Below are 17,587 nucleotides of genomic sequence, written 5' to 3'. Positions count from 1 at the left end.
AAAATAAATGGGCAAGATAAATGCATACCGTACCTTCTAGCCTCATAAAGTCTCTGCTACAAAATTCAGACACTTAAAACTTGAACTTTCTTTTCTAACACCTGCAATGGAACAAATAACATATAGATCATCACTACCTAAGACTATATATATGTAGCTCGGATCTATCACAAAATAATTCCATTTTTCTACTGAGCGAAAATATATCAATTTAGATATATTCTCCATGTGATCAAACATAAAAACTGCACCATTAAGTGTCCTGGTACCTACTACTATATTTCTCCATCTGAATAATTCTATTTGCTTTCCTGCTTACTATATCTGTTGTATCCTTTGCTTACTTATATTATCTTATAAACAGGCCGGTTCTGAAACACTTTTGAAAATACCAAAGGCACCATTTACATACAAAAGGAAGCTAAAAGCACCCTGTAATATTGTATAAGTAATGTAAAAACATGCTAAATATTGTATACTGTTGTGATAGCTTATATTTTTAATTTAGCACCACACAGTATGCATTTGATAAGATTTTGACACCTCAAAGAAACAAAGACAGAATGAAGACAAAGCGGTTTACCTATATATAAAAAGTGATCTGGTTTGAATCCATTTTGAGATGAGAAACACCATATGGAAAGAAAAATCTTTGTAAAACAACAGGAAGAAATGGCGATAATAAGTAATATGAAGATCATACAGCCTGTTTTGGCATATGAAGATCATACAGCCTGTTTTGGCATGTTTCGATACCCACCTGAATAGAGGGGCCAAAATTTTCAACACCACAAAATAACAAGAGAAAAACCAACAATTATGTTTATTTTGATTCCCTGTCTACAAATCTAATGCTCTGTCAAGATAGTCAAATAATGGACAACAAATCCAGGACCTTGTATATGGGCTGCAGTAACTATGGAAGATACAGTAGTGGTCTGTAATGAGTTCTATGCAGAGTCATGCATCTATCTATCAAGGGAATAAAGGAGCCTGGCCAAAGAGTGAGCAAGCAAGATATAGAACAGGATTTTTAACATATAAATAGTACAACTAAACCATTTGTGATTACTGACGGAAGTGCTCCTGGTACTATCACATCTGAACTATGAGTTACAAATAATTTCATGCATAACATGGTAACAGATTTGTTCGCACATTATGCAATGAAGTAATCATGTTTTTTTCCTACATATATGAAGATAAACAGAGTATGCCTCATTTTCTCGTCTGAATGGAAATAAATTCATATGAGTTTATCTTTCGAGGCACCTAGCAGCTACTAAAAATGCTTCCAGACATCTTTTGAAATAAATTCATATGAGTTTAATTTAACTAATCCATACCAAAAGAATTGTCATTTTCTTCATACTATGATCATCAACACTGAATGGACATAAGGCAGACGCACTACTAAATTATAACTCTATGGGAATAGAAAAAAATGCAAACACAAAACTGGCATTGCTACTGGCTGTGGACTGTATAAAAGCATGTAATGAGATCTCAGGTTCAAATACCTCACCTCTATGAAACCTTCTTGGGAAGCTTGGGTAACAGCAGATTAGACCCAGTCTCCTTGGAGACATGAAAGTAGACTATTTTTCTGGCAAACTTGAAAGATTCTGAATTTATAATCTTCGAGCGCTAGGTCATATATATAACATATACTTATGTAGCAAAAATTAAAGAACAAACTGATTACTATGGTAATGAAATACAATGATGCACGATTGCAACTAACAAATATATAAAACACAGATTCTTTAGATGTCCACATATATTTAGAAGAGCATAAAAGCTACTCTGAAAGGGTTACAGAAAAATAACTTTACCTTATATCACCAGAACAAGTAATGGTCCACAAATATATTAGGTATTCTCTGAATACCCTAGTTTCAGGTAATACCTCTACGTAATTCAAAAAGGGATTAGTTCTTTTCAGAAATTTGGTAGCAAACTTGCAATGCATTAAGAAAATCAGCAAACTGTGATGCACCAAGACAACCAGAATTAGTTAGTTCATCAGGAAGAAGGGGATCCAGAGAGAGAGAGAAACCTGCAGCTCTTGGATGAAGAAGAAACCAATCTTTGCATCCTCCCCATTTTCGTCATCCATTTTTGTCATCATTGAGGATGCGGGGCTTCTTCCCCTTCCCGTCCCTCTCCTCCCTGTCGGTCACCATAGATCTACACTAAGCAGATGAACACCAAAACCAATTCAGGAAATCCACACATAGATCTACACGAGGCTGACCACCATAGTCTTTTTTTTACCAAACTGATGCAGGGTAAACGGGATACTATGAGTGAGAGAGAGAGAGAGACGAACCTTCTGCTAACGATCTGAACATGCCATTGCCGGTGGAGCTCCACCTCTCCATCTGCCGGAAGCGGCTCCCGTCGCTGTAAGGTCGCCATGAATCCGCACCCGTCGCAATTCGCCATCAATCCGTCCACCGTGGCACCGCCAAATCCTTCTCCAAGCGGAGCTCGACGGGAACCTGTAGGAATATCTGGCGACGATGACGGCCGAGGGCGGCCGGAGGAGCGAGCGGCGGCGAGAATAGGTGGAGAGGGGCGGCGGAGCAGGCGTGTGGTCTTGGTCTTCTCTGTCAGCGGCGGCGATGAAACGAGGCGCGATTGGGGGGAATACGGGGGCAGCGGCGGCGGCGACGGGACGGGGCGCGATTGGGGGAGGAAGCGAGGGGATTTGGCTTGGAGCTAGGTTCCGGGCCAGGCGGGCTTCAGCGACCCATGGATAAAACGTGGGTCTGCGGGAGGGCCTCGCGCCCTGGATGGAACGGCCGGTCGAGATCGCGCCACGTCAGCTCGATCGAACGGCCGAAAATCCAAACGCCTGTGAGAGCTCCATGGGGGTGCAGCAATCATACCGTGGGATACAAGGATTTTCTTCTTCACCTGAAATTAGGTAAGTAGGACTTTGGAGAAGCACTATGTGGTAAATAGGGTTCTAGATATCCATGGTTCCTTGCTGCTTATTTCTATCTTGGTCAGACCATTGCTGATGCACGGAGACGCTGCGAAACTGAAAAAGAGAGGGAGAATTTGGATCGCATGTTAGAGGATCACAGGAAGGCGCTGTACCCCGGATGCGATGATGGTCTGAAAAAGCTGGGCTGCACACTGGATTTGCTGAAATGGAAGGCACAGGCAGGTGTAGCTGACTCGGCATTTGAAAACTTGCTGAAAATATTGAAGAATATGTTTCCAAAGAATAACGAGTTGCCCGCCAGTACGTACGAAGCAAAGAAGGTTGTCTGCCCTCTAGGTTTAGAGGTTCTGAAGATACATGCATGCATCAACGACTGCATCCTCTACCGCGGTGAATACGAGAATTTGAATGAATGCCCGGTATGCACTGCATTGCATTATAAGATCAGAGGCGATGACCCTGGTGACGATGTTGAGGGCCAGAAACCCAGGAAGAGGGTTCCCGCCAAGGTGATGTGGTATGCTCCTATAATACCACGGTTGAAACGTCTGTTCAGGAACAAAGAGCATGCCAAGTTGTTGCGATGGCACAAAGAGGACCGTAAGTCGGATGGGGAGTTGAGACACCCCGCAGATGGAACGCAATGGAGAAAGATCGACAGAGAGTTCAAAGATTTTGCAGCTGACGCAAGGAACATAAGATTTGGTCTAAGTACGGATGGCATGAATCCTTTTGGCGAGCAGAGCTCCAGCCATAGTACCTGGCCCGTGACTCTATGCATCTACAACCTTCCTCCTTGGTTGTGCATGAAGCGGAAGTTCATTATGATGCCAGTGCTCATCCAAGGTCCGAAGCAACCCGGCAACGACATCGATGTGTACCTAAGGCCATTAGTTGATGAACTTTTACAGCTGTGGGGCAGACCTGGTGTCCGTGTGTGGGATGAGCACAAAGAAGAGGAATTTGACCTACGAGCGTTGCTTTTCGTAACCATCAACGATTGGCCTGCTCTTAGTAACCTTTCGGGACTGTCAAATAAGGGATACAATGCATGCACGCACTGCTTACATGAGACTGAAAGTGTACATTTGCCAAATTGTAAGAAGAACGTGTACCTTGGGCATCGTCGATTTCTTCCGAAAGGTCATCCAGTAAGAAAGAAAGGCAAGCATTACAACGGCAAGGCAGATCACCGGCCGAAGCCTGCGGAACACACTGGTGCTGAGGTATTTGATATGGTCAAGGATTTGAAAGTCATCTTTGGAAAGGGTCCTGGCGGACAATCAGTTCCGAAGGGAGCTGACGGGCACGCAGCCATGTGGAAGAAGAAATCTATATTCTGGGAGCTAGAATATTGGAAAGTCCTAGAAGTCCGCTCTGCAATCGACGTGATGCACGTTACGAAGAATATTTGCGTGAACATCCTAAGCTTCTTGGGCGTGTATGGGAAGTCAAATGATACAAAGGAAGCACGGCAGGACCAGCAAAGTTTGAAAGACCCTGATGACCGGCATCCGGAACGGTTTCAAGGTCGTGCCAGCTACGCTCTGACCAAAGAAGAGAAGGTCATCTTTTTTGAATGCCTGAGCAGTATGAAGGTCCCGTCAGGATTCTCGTCCAATATAAAGGAAATAATAAACATGGCGGAGAAAAAGTTCCAAAACCTGAAGTCTCACGACTGCCACGTGATTATGACGCAATTGCTTCCGATTGCTTTGAGGGGGCTCCTGCCGGAAAATGTTCGAGTAGCCATTGTGAAGCTATGTGCATTCCTCAATGCAATCTCTCAGAAGGTAATCAATCCAGAAGTTCTACCACGGTTACAGAACGATGTGATCCAATGTCTTGTCAGTTTCGAGTTGGTGTTCCCGCCATCCTTCTTCAATATTATGACGCACCTCCTGGTTCACCTAGTCGATGAGATTTCCAATCTCGGTCCTGTATTTCTACACAATATGTTCCCCTTCGAGAAGTTCATGGGAGTATTAAAGAATTTTTATTATTTTTAATTATTTTAAATTTTTTAAATATTTTTTTTGCCAAACCTAAAACCTAAAAATTTGAAAATCTAAAAATTGGGTAAAAGTATTAATAATCTTTATGCTGGATGCAATTATTAATTTTATTTTTTTGAAAAATTTAAAAATATATAATCCATAATTTATAGCAAAAACTAAAATTTTCCTGCTTTCGTATTTTCATTTGGAATTTTGAGAATCTAAAAAGTGACGTCAGCCCTAGGCGACGTGTGAAGGGTAACCAGCACCGTGGTAAGCTGGCTTGAGATGATCTTGTCGCAGGTCTAATTGAGCGAGCAAGAGATACAGACCATAGATACCAATACCCAAAGACTAGTTACGAGAATGCCCGGCTTCAAACTTGTGCCAACCTCCTTCACAAGACGGTCCTCACTGGAGGATTTGGCAGTTGCCACCATCCGCCTAATGCTTCACGGTTTCATTGGTGTCCGGCTCCCGCGTGGCCATGACGGTCATCATTGGCATCGAGTCGCTGGAGGATTTGGCATGTTGCCACCATCCGCCTAATGCTTCACGGTTTCATTGGTGATGGCTCTGCCCGAGGTGCTTGTTGTGCTCGCGCGCATCCTCCGCGGCGGGAACATGCCCTGCCTCTCCATGCTCGCATCTCTGCTGCGCCTGCTCTTCAGCTGGGGTGAGGTTCGGGCCGCATGGAAGCAGAAGCATTTAGGGTGGCGGCAGTGAGCTGGTTGTGCTCTCGGGTGGAGAGGAATCGGGAGGAATCTAGGTTTTGGGGCGATGGGAGGCGGTGGATTACTCTTATTAAGTAGAGGTGCTAATTGTAGCGACTGGCACCGTGCTGTCCTTGTCAAGTTGATTTGTTTGATGAAAGCATTGGTTGCTACACTATAAGCAGAGTTATCTTCCATTTTGAGATTACCTGTTTTATTTGATGATATTTTCCAACCATGCAGATACTCAGGACCAACTGTGCACTTTGTGGATGAGCAGTTCGACACTGGAAGAACTTTAGCCCAAAGAGTTGTGCCTGTTTTAGCCAATGATACACCAGAACAATTGGCTGCAAGGGTTCTTCATGAGGTGGGTCTTATGTGCTGCTGAGGTTCCCCCCTGTAGCTGCACACTACATTATTATGCTTATTTAACACTCCCTCGGTTTGTGTCTAGATACATGTGTATGTAGACAAATCTGTGTCAATTAATTTGGAACAGAGGAAGTATTTCTTAACTGCCAATCTACCACTGGCTTTATTTTTTTTTCTGTTGATTTATTAATCCAACATTCCAGGAGCACCAAGTTTATGTTGAAGCAGTTGCTGCCTTGTGTGAGGACCGAATCGTGTGGCGGGAAGATGGTGTCCCGCTTATCACAAGTCAGGCAAACCCCAATGAGTATATGTGATAGTTCTCCTGAACACTAATGAAGTTTGTAGCCCCGTGTGAAGTGCCATTTTTCCCCAGGGCATGGAGTGAATTCATACGGCTTGTCTGACTGAGTGAAATGAATGTCTGATAAACATAATATGTTCCCTGCACTTTGTTCTGCTCATTGTGTGGTTTGGCTTTGATGATAATCTGTGCCTCGGACAAAGTATTTAGAGGGGTATTCCACTTACTAACCTTTGCATACGACATATCTAAGTATCTTCTGTCAGTTCCGGTGCTATCTTTCATTGCAACTTTGTTTTTCTTGCCACTTTGACATTCTAGTTTATGCGAGAGGGATAGAAGAGGGGGTGGTGCAAATGGTAGCCATTCCTAGAGAGTCAGCAAGGTTCTGCCATGTCTTCCTCCATTTTTATTTTAGTTGCTCCATTTAAGTTTTGAGTTAAGGTTGTTAGATGATTCTTGGACAACTACAACGGTTTTCTTCTTTTGCCATCTCAATTTGTTTTCAATCCTGAGGAAGATGGGTGGTTGGCTAATCGTCCATGCAAGCTGTGTTTCTTTTCAGTCGCAGATTGTGGTTGTCGATGCCTAATATTTCAGAATGAGCAGACTGTAACAGCATGTACAGTTTGGAGTAGTAAACATCTAACACACAACTTGAGGGGCTGATTTTGAGCGACAGGAACACCAGCGTGTATTTAAACTCAAGGAGAGTTTTTACAATGGAAGAATCGACGGAGCATTCGTCTGCATCAGGTTCCTCTCATGGGCACTCGTTCTCCCAATCGCACCTAGCTTTGATTTGCCAATCCACTCATGCATGGTAGCTGCTGCCGCAAATGAAAACTAGGAAGCCCCCGAACGAATTGCCGATTGCGTGTGCCCGGAAATTAAGAGACCAACTACCCTTTATTCATCCATCCAAGAAGAGGACCGAACAAATTCATGGAACCAAGGCAAAAAAGGAGAGAGAACCTCTCGAATGATTACCTGCTGGATCTCCGCAACGCCATCCTCACCTTCCCCAAGCACATCCGCATCACTGCCGGACATGGCCATCCCCCGGCTCCGGTGGTCGGCCATGGCGCTCGCTCGTAGCATGACTCCTCACCTCTCCTCGACAAGTAAAAGTCAAAGTCTAAGTCATAGTCACACGCGCAATCCACACGCGGTGTGTGCTGATGGGCTAGTACTTATAGAGATATCTAACCATGTGTGAATTCTGTGGGAAAATTCTGAGCGGGAAGGGGTCCAAGATTTTCGACTCTGATACACGCCGTGGTTGCTTTGCTGGCATGGAGCAAGAGTGGTCTGTCTAGGGAAACCAAATAGGTTATTAATTATGTGACTGCATGCACGCACCGGTAGTACAACTTGGTTGATTGATTGTGAACGCCTCGGTTTCTGTGTATCTTTAGTTTCTCACACTAATTTTACTTGCCCTCTTGGGATGCTCCTCTCATACAACGGAAAGGTACAACCTGAACTTATACTTTCGGCGCATATGAAAGGCCATATGAAAGGAGCATGTAATTATATATAAGCATACATCTTCCACAAACAAGACCTCGACGACAAGAATGAAGTCTACTACAGAGAACATGGGATGACAACCTTTCTCCAGTGTTATTTGTCGTGGTTCTACCATCCAGCAAGAATGCAACTTCCTTTAGAGATATCAACATGAAACGAAAGTTTTTTGGGACACTCATGTTCATAACGTCATATTGAATGATCCAGGCCAATTACTTGCGGTGCATATATTGCACAAAGCTCTAGTTTGGCCTTATCGAAATTAGCAATTTTGATCCCTCTGATCCTGTTAATACCCAACACCATTTTTTCTTGACAACCATGCCATCCTAATATCCAACACCATTTTTTCCTACAGTTACTATAGGAGTAGATAGATGAAAATTGAGATGAACCGATATATCTTCCTCGGGATACCCATGCATGGTAGCACACACGGATGGACTCTGTATATAACTCCATGGCATGGTTCTGCATCTTGTTTCCTACCTAGTACTAGATCGATCAATTATGGACACAAATGTAACTCCTTGGCTCACTTCTTACAAAGCAATAGCTAAAAATTAATCCCTAATATTTTTAACATGTAAAGGGGACCTTCATCTTTTCTCTAAATGTGCAGCTTAAAGAACAAGCAACGTATGGACATGCAGTAGTATCTGATACTGCTTAGAATTTGTAATGCCGTGGAATGGAAGACTTGTATCAATACAAAGATTTGGATCTCTCTTTTCTTCCATTAGTACAAGTTTATCTCAATACATTCAGAGATGAAACTAAACTGTAGTGATACAACAACAACGCTATTGGCATGCCAAAGCTGCCATTTCTTAATCTTACAAACACATACAGCACAACACTACCGCTGCTGCCACAATACGACAACTTAATCTTACAAGAACTTGAACAATACTATTAAATAAACACTTCAGCAGAGCTACCGCTGATGGACCGGCGCACACGTATATGGCAGCGAGGCGACATCCTAGGCAGAGTTGTGCAAAGTCGGCTTGGACGCCTCATCCATCCTGAGGCAAATATAGTTCAATAGCACATGTAAGTTTAATATACAATGTTGCATACTTGTTTAGCATACCAATCACACATTTAATTGATAATATACTCAAGTAAAGCCAGGAAAAGAACACTTGATGTTGGTTGCAATGGACAAACTCCCAGCACGTATCATATATTTTTTCCAGCAACCTCCATGGGCATCCTATATCACAACAACAAAAACCGTACAAGAAACAATGAGGAGAAGCTCACCGCCTGGGTCATAGAGGGCCTCCTGGCCTGCTCCAGCTCCTCTTCTACATCGTCCTGCAAATGCAATCCCATGAAGAGGAGTCGTGCAAGGCCGGACTGGACGCATAATCCTGAAGCAAATATATATTATTCAAGAGCAAGAGTTCAATATACAGTGCCACAAATATGTTTAGCCTACCAATCATGAATTCATTTGGCTGAAGAAAATACTCAAGCAAAGCTAGAAAATAGAACACTTGATGATGTTTGTCATGGACAAACGACACCGAGGTATCAAATTATTTTCCAGCAACTTGTAAAGAAGCACATAAAGGATACTAGGACTCGCCCGAGCTGTAGAGGACCCTCCACCTCCAGCTGCGTGTCTCAGTCGTCCTGCATGCACGCTTGCTTAGTGATAGACAACAATCTTGAGTGTTCCCAAGCATGCATGCCAGTCGAATACAAAGAAAAAATGAATTCAGATTGCAATACTTGTCTGTCTCTATCTATTACCAAATATGTGCTAGTTATGATTTAGCATGGCAAAATAATTACGCATGACGCATGAGCAATAACAAATCATATACGGATTCAATTTTCAAATGAAAGCGGCATGAATTTTTTGTAATTGATGTGCTATAAGTTGCTCTTCCTCATCACAAAGATCAAGTGTTCTACTGTATAGCTGCAGCAACCAAACTAACACTGTTCTTGGCTATGTTGCCTAATACAAGGGCAAACGAGGCAATCGCCCCTGCTCCAATAGGTTGCCTACAGCACAGGCAAAGAGAGCGCTGCCACTACAAGCAAAAAAACCATCCGCAAAGATATCCAGTTTCAGTCTTCTTCTCGTGCATCAAGTAAGCATGCATCCAAAAATCTGCATGCGCATCCTAAGATAACAATACATGTAGAACTAATTCAACTATTCAGTATGGCAGGAATAGCAAATCAGCCATTTCGACTGTAAAAGTCTAAAAGAAATTCGTGACTCACTGAGTATTTATCAAAGGAGGTAATCATGAACAAACCTAACATCCCAGTGCAGCCATCATCTGCCAAAATGAATAATGATTAGCAAAAATCTATTACATGTTGCATTAAACCATGCAGTACTGCTAGTACCAGGATGAATATATACAGTAATTTAGAACTATGCATGTAGCCTGCAGCAGCTATACCAACCATAAAGCAGTAAATACAGTGTTACAAGGTAATTCTATCCAAACAAGTTGATCTATCTGCATCTTAACAACAAATAGCTCAACTTCCATGTCTAAGGCAGGAAGCCTCATCAGATGAACAATTGAATATTCGAAACATGCCGTTACCCTGAAATTTTGAAATTCATCTAGTGAAGGATATCATCAAACGTATCATGTCCAGCAGTTCTAGTGATCATAAATGACCTAACTGGTCGACTAGTTTTCAAAAAATTCAACACAAATCACTAGTATACGGAGAATAGTCTATCTCACGACATAATTCTCCATTGAGAAGTATACTGCACATACACAGAGGATATCACATCTACCAAAGGATATCCCATCTACAAGTTAGAATCAATCATACAAGTAATGCATTCTTAACCATCGAATCAATCATATAAACAATGGTTTCTTAATCATCACTTAATACACACAACTCTGCCTCTTAACCTTCACCTATGCTGCCTGGTTATTAGGAATGTAGATGAACGACCATGCCACGACACCATTGGGACTGCAAAACACAGAAAACAATGCTATAAGACCAAATAGGTTGAATATTAAAAACAATTTACGATTGTAAGATTTCTAATCAAAAAAAACCTTCAGATGATTAGCTAGTACCTACTATCTCCCAATCAAAACAAGCAGTGGCTTATGTATAATTTAAACTCATAAATAGAGGGTATAGTTCAAGTCAAAGAACATAGCCAGTCACCTTCATAGGCGCTCCTAGAAGAAGTAGAGCATCTTTGTTGTGCACATGGAGTCTTGTGAGTGGAAACTGCTACATATTGCTTGACACGAACATAATGATGGCATGTGGAGTGCTTATGCAGACTAACTCGAGACGTGGATCCAAAAGACAATGATTTTGCAATGAAATAAGGTGGTTGCAATTTTGGAGTAACAAATCTGAATTTTTGATTGATCTACTAGGTGATTCAAAGAGCAAATCAGCAGATCACACATAGATCAACACTTGAAAGACATAGAACTGAAGGATTTATTCCTCTCCTTTTGGCAGAACAGGTTGATGTAGACAGACAACATCACCAACCTTCTGTCGTCAGCTAAGCCAGGGCACGGGTGCTCATCGGCGCCAACGCCGCCTGGCCCTCATCTCCATCCTCCATCAGCAGTAACTACATACATCAATGGATACACAGATAATATATAAGTAACTGGAACCAAAATCTAGTTCATGCCAATATGATGGGAAACAAAAACATATATAGGGTAGCACCAAATGCTACTACCCAAGAATCCATACAAAGATGACTGCCCAGCAATACATAAGAAAGCGTTCACTACGACTACCACTTGTATGTCAAATAAAAAGTATCTGTAGTGTTGTAAAATAACACAAGAACTGTTGCAGATAGGCAAGAGAAAGAGGAAACAACTCTTGAAGACCTTGACTTCAGAGGAACAAAATAAAGCTTTTACAATTCAGCCAGCAATCACCATAAGCTCAAACTATCTTTAAGCTCATAATATCCATAATCTCAAGTTGCATGCCCCAAGAAGAAATCTAACGAAGCTGGTTGGCAGAAAAAAGAAAAGAAAACATAACTCAAGGAAAAATAATGAACTCAAGAAGAGATCCTAAGAAGCACATGCATTGCAAGAAAAGGTAAAAAAAAAAGACCCATGTTATAACCTGAGCTTTTCATTCCCCCAGAAAATGTTACACCGGCACATGCTCAAAATTCATACACAACGAAAAAAAGAGGGTATAGTTCAAGCCAAAGAACACAGCCAGTCACCTTCATGGGCGTTCCTAGCAGAAGTAAAACATCTTGTTGTGCACAAGGAGTCTTGTGAGTGGAAACTGCCACATATTGCTTGACACGAACATAATGATGGCCTGTGGAGTGCTTGTGCGAACCAACTCGAGACGCTGACCTGAAAGACAATGATGTTTGCATCGAAATAAGGTGGTTGCAGTTGTGGAGTAACAAATCTGAATGTTTGCATAGAAACTAGGTGATTCAAAGATCTAATCAACAGATCACACATACACTTAAAGACGTAGAACTGAAGGATTTATACCAACCCTTTTGGCAGAACTAGGTTGATCGATGTAGACAGACAACATCACCGACCTTGTGTCGTCAGCTAGGCCAGGGCATGGGTGCTCATAGGCGCCAACACCGCCTAGCCCTCCTCTCGACCCAGCATCTCCGTCCTCCATCAGCAGCAGCTACATACATCAAGGGATACACATATAATATATAAGTAACTGGAACCAAAATCTTAGTCATATCAATATGATGGGAAACAAAAAAACATGGGGTACCACCAAATGCAAAATGAAAACATGGGGTACCACCAAATGCTACAACCCAGGAAGCCATACAAAGATGACAGCCCGGGAGTACACAAGAAAGGGTTCACTATGACTACCACTTGTATGTCAAAAGAAAAGTATTTATAGTGTTGTAACCCAACATGAGAATTGTTGCAGATAGGCAAGACAAAGAGGAAACAGCTTTTGAAGACCTTGACTTCAGAGGAAGAAAATAAGGCTTTTACAGTTCAGCCAGAAATCACCATAAGATCAAACTATCTCTAAGCTCATAATATCCATAATCTCAAGTTACAGGCCACAAGAAGAAACCTAACCAAGCTAGTTGGCAATTAGGGCAGAAAAAAGAAAACAAAAAATAACTCGATGGAAAAAGAGAGTAACTCATAAAGAGAAGATCCTCAGAAGCACATGTGCTGCAAGAAAGGTAAAAAAGACCTTATTATCACCTGAGCTTTTCATTCCCCGGAAAAACTTACACCAGCACAAACATGCTCAAACTTCAGACCCAACGAAAATAAAGATACTATAGTCGACCAATATGCACAAATTGTTTGTTACTTTCTTTGAGTTGCCATTGTGAATGAGCACAATACTAGTCATGCATGCATCCAATCCAATTGCTAGCAATGTTGAATCTTGACAAATAGCTATTGTAAATATGGATGGATCCCAAAACTAAGATTACTTAGTAGGAATCTTTTTGGGGCTTTAAAGCACATCACATTTTCCATTCATTACATAACAAAAAGGCAGCCTCTCAAAGTAGAGAACTTCTGCAACAATTTCAAATCCAAAATACAGTTTACAGAAAATTGGATAGCATGGTACATATGACAATGCAATATTTGGAACAAACTTTATAAGCACATCAGAAAAAAGTATGTAGGTCCTAATTAGTCGAGCACCCTATGGAATCCATGCATTCTATAGGAACCGAACTCCAGAACATTAAGTAGCAAACAAGTCTGGAACACAATACACCATTCATGTGTCCCCAGTTAAAAGCATAAAACCTGACACTAGTTAAACAAGTAAGCAACCTAGTGTGTTGTTGGACTAATTATTTCTGCTACATGCTAATGCTAAGCTTAGCAGGAGGACGAGGGCTGGGAATATTTAGTGGGCACTACAAGCACTTCTTATTCAAACTTGTATTTACACATTTCAAAAATGGATGAAAAATAAAAATAAAAATAAACTTATTAGCAGGCAACATTTGTGAACATCGACCCCACTTCTAAAAGTCATCATTTGTGAACATGGACCCCCACTTCTAACATTATGATGCTCACAAATGAGTCCCCGTGGACATGCCAGACAAAGTACCAGCCACACATAGAAGTCAACCAATCTGGAGGCATGTCAACGCAAACAAAACCAACCTAACTACATGCATTTTGGGCAGAAAATGGATGGAAAAGTTGTCCATGAAAACCGTGTTCTTGGCACTATAACTCAAAATGCGCACTATGCAGAATGAGGCAAAGGAGGATATTATGTGTTCAGCAGTACAAGCTTCCAATGTTCTTTCCAAAGAATTCTAGTAGGCATAATGCATAAATACATGCATTAGGTGGAGTAAGGAAACTAGCAAGTAGAAACATGCTTCAGGTAGTATCTTGATTTGAGTGACCCTATAGTAAGTTAGAAAAACCATGTAAGATTTCCGAGGCTTTTAATTTCCATGCTTCGAATTCCCAACTCAAATAGACAAGTTATAGACCATAGAAATCACTAGTATATAAACACGAGATTATTGCTTGACATTTACAAGTTGGGCTATTATAAAAAAGTTATTAAAACCACACTGAAGCCACCGACAAACTTAATGCGATAACAAATGGTCCTTTACCAGCATCCAACCTCAACCATTAAGACTACAAAAATGGAAGTCAGTGGCAGAAGATTTTGTTATCAGCTACCTGACGTCATGAGCATTGACATCGGCTAGGAACTTGGCCCTAGAAAAATCGAGGTTGCTGCCAGGAACCCAAAGAGCTGCTACATTCTTGTTTTTTGTGTGACGCCAGCATCGTCCTTCGTGTGGACCAACTAGGACTGCTCCTGGTGTCCAACTTCCACCGTTGTTCCCATGTTACTCGCAGGCAGCGGGGAGGCTCGAAGAGGAAGGCGCTGCCCTGGAACTCGGTCCTTGTTGCCTTGGCTGAGCCGAGCAACCAAGGAAACAACTATAACACATGTACCTCAGCTCCAATATATTTTTCCTGGAAGTTTGACAAGTGAATGATGATGAGAGGATTGTAGAAAATATGATCTGCATAGTGCTGAAACAAACCATAGGCTCATGTAGCATCTTATATCTTCCAAGGAATTTGCGTAACTTACAAGAAAGAACATGTCAACATTACAGACTTGAAATTTTGGTAGAAACAACCTAATTAACTAGAAGCAAAACTTGCAGAAAACCAAAACAAGGTAGACCATCTTCATCAAGAGAAAATAAACATTACCTGCAACTATAGTATTTAAATGATGAGTTGTATGTACATCTAGCTGAAAATAAAGCTGGCACTTACTGGTGGGTGGAATCATAAGAAAAGGAGAAGCATCCAGGTTCATGTATGCATGAAAACGCACTACTAGTCAAAGTGTCAAAGTACACAAGTACAGTAAAGCTTATGTCTATCTAGCCAAAGATGAAAGTTTTTTCAACACTGGATTCAAAAATGATAAAATATTCAGATTTGTATAGGATAGAAACAACTTAGAATTTACAAGTATGCAGTACTAGTATCAATCGATACACAGGTCAACATAGAGTGTATTCTCTGAATACAAATTCCAGGAAATAACTTAAACACATCATGCTAATCATCACCCCCTTCAAATCACTTCTTGAGCTCACAGTGACACACAAAAACATGCAATATATATATTTATAAAGGACGTACCCAATGCTGAGAGCTCCCGCACTGTGCGGGATCTGGGGAAGGTGTTAGTGGCAAGCCTTACCCTCACAAAGTGCAATATGAGGAGACCGCGACTCAAACATGGGACCTCTCGGTCACAAGCGGTGAGGCTCTACCCCTGCACCAGGCCCGCCCTTCGCAATATATATATTTATATTCAAAACAAAACTTCTACCTGCCCGCACAACACATTTCACAAGTTCAACCTGTTCCTCGGAGAAGGAAAGCTCCTAGTAGAAAACGGGGGAGCTCGAAGAGGAAGGGGATACGAGGGGCACTCACCTAAATCCTGGAGGTGTAGAACAATGCCACCACTACCATGGTTGTGGCACGGTGAACTCGCCGTCATCATGCGGCAGGAAGGGTAGAAGTAGTCAAAGTCGAGGGTCAACTAGGCCTACAACCTGAAAATATACAAGTTCCAGCACCTGCATCAGCATAAGCAGAAAGCACATATAAAAGATGAGTAAATACATCTCTTATATAATATAATGTTCCCAATTATACACAGTATGCAAGGAACTGACCAACACATGTCTGTGTGTCTAGTCAATAAGCATGTTGATATCACCATCATATTTCCAGGAGTGTCTATCGAACAACTATCATAACTTCTTCAGAGAAGGCAGCGGGAGGCATCTCGCATACACCGAGGAAGCAACAGTCCTCTTTATGTACCAAAAGAGATGGATGAACATGAGTATACTAAAAGCAAACACTCAACATTGGCTGCTGCAACAAGGTAAACTCACAACATTCCCATTTATATTTACAACCCCATGCCATATGTGTTGTAATCCCTTAACACGGAACAAGCACACACGGAGATAGCATGATGTATCATTAATGAAAAATTTCTTACAATACTGAATATTTATTGTATTCATCTACTCGAAGACAAGAACATGGTTTCCAAGTGAAATATGAAATTTGGCTATCAAAGAAAATGTGGATATGCACAAGTCAATATTGACCCATCAAGTAGCAGGGTACCCAAAGAATATTGAAAAGAAAAATCTTGGTTATAGCCAAAATGCAGGTGTTGAAAGATAAGCCTTTGACTAGCTAGTTAAAATACTAACAAAAATGCAAATCATGTACACATATCGACATTAACCACCACATGGTAAAAACTGAATCTGCCGAGTTTTTAACGGTCTACTCATGATCTTGTTGTTGATGCAGCTACGAGAAGTAGAAAAACTGTCCTGATTCAACATGCTGTGTGGAGATTTTACCCCTTAAGGTACTTATTAATTTTATTGTCTCGATATATGAGTAATTTATACTTAAAAGTATTCAACAACACCCCCCCCCCCCCTCGCTCTTGTGACATTATCCCTAGGAGTGCTAGTGTCCCCCTATCGCAACAACTAGTTGTCGATTTGAGGGGGTCACATAGCCTCCCTCCTACATGTTCATTATTCCCGTCTATCCTGAGCCACATAGCTCTCAACAACAAATTTGCAAACGAACACCAATGTTCATTTAGTTTTCACAACAGCCACGAGCCTCCAAGAACATATTTACTCATTATTTTGTTCACCCCTAATCACTACTATACTATCCTAATAAAGTCAATTCACAGATCCATAGCTTTATCATGGTGAGATATATACATGGTGTTTGTTGGATAAAAAAAGGTCAGCTAAGAGACAGTTTATCATCTAACCAACTTGTCTGTTTTTTCTTTGCAATTATATAAGTGAAACCAAGATAGTAAAAAGTAAACTCTTGCTACTAGTTGGTACCTAGCACTAACAAAACCAGACGCTAGTAAACTCTTGGCAAGAAACATGACACTAGTCAAAGTGTCAAAGTACACAAGTAGAGAAAGCCTATGTCAAGCTAGTTAGTCAAAGATGAAAGTTTTTTCAATACTCGATTCAAAAATGACAAAATATTCAGACTCTTATAGGATAGAAACAACTCGAATTTACAAGTATGCGGTACTAGTATCAACCGATACACACATCATCATAGAGTGTATTCTCTGAATACAACTT

The 17,587-nt window shown here is 41.3% G+C and overlaps 1 protein-coding gene and 1 long non-coding RNA gene across 2 annotated transcripts in view; one reads left to right on the top strand and one right to left on the bottom strand.

Annotated features, from left to right (window-relative positions):
• The window catches only part of LOC127291808 (phosphoribosylglycinamide formyltransferase, chloroplastic), a 63,939-nt gene extending 57,409 nt beyond the window's left edge, over nt 1-6,530 (top strand). Inside the window, exons 4-5 of the mRNA XM_051321136.2 lie at nt 5,910-6,036; nt 6,245-6,530. Of these exons, the coding sequence (XP_051177096.1) occupies nt 5,910-6,036; nt 6,245-6,358 (241 nt within the window). The 3' untranslated portion in view covers nt 6,359-6,530. The remainder of the gene's footprint in view (nt 1-5,909; nt 6,037-6,244) is intronic.
• Nucleotides 6,531-14,579: 8,049 nt separating this feature from the next.
• On the bottom strand, nt 14,580-16,373 carry LOC139830808 (uncharacterized). The gene is made up of 3 exons (XR_011744287.1): nt 16,109-16,373; nt 15,864-15,985; nt 14,580-14,876 (listed from the first exon to the last, which is right to left on the bottom strand). It is a non-coding gene; the product is annotated as an uncharacterized lncRNA (long non-coding RNA).
• Nucleotides 16,374-17,587: the final 1,214 nt, after the last annotated feature.

This window comes from Lolium perenne, chromosome 4 (genome assembly GCF_019359855.2).
Source record: "Lolium perenne isolate Kyuss_39 chromosome 4, Kyuss_2.0, whole genome shotgun sequence".
In the NCBI taxonomy this organism is placed as follows: Eukaryota; Viridiplantae; Streptophyta; class Magnoliopsida; order Poales; family Poaceae; genus Lolium; species Lolium perenne.
This window is presented reverse-complemented; position numbering and strand designations above follow the sequence as displayed.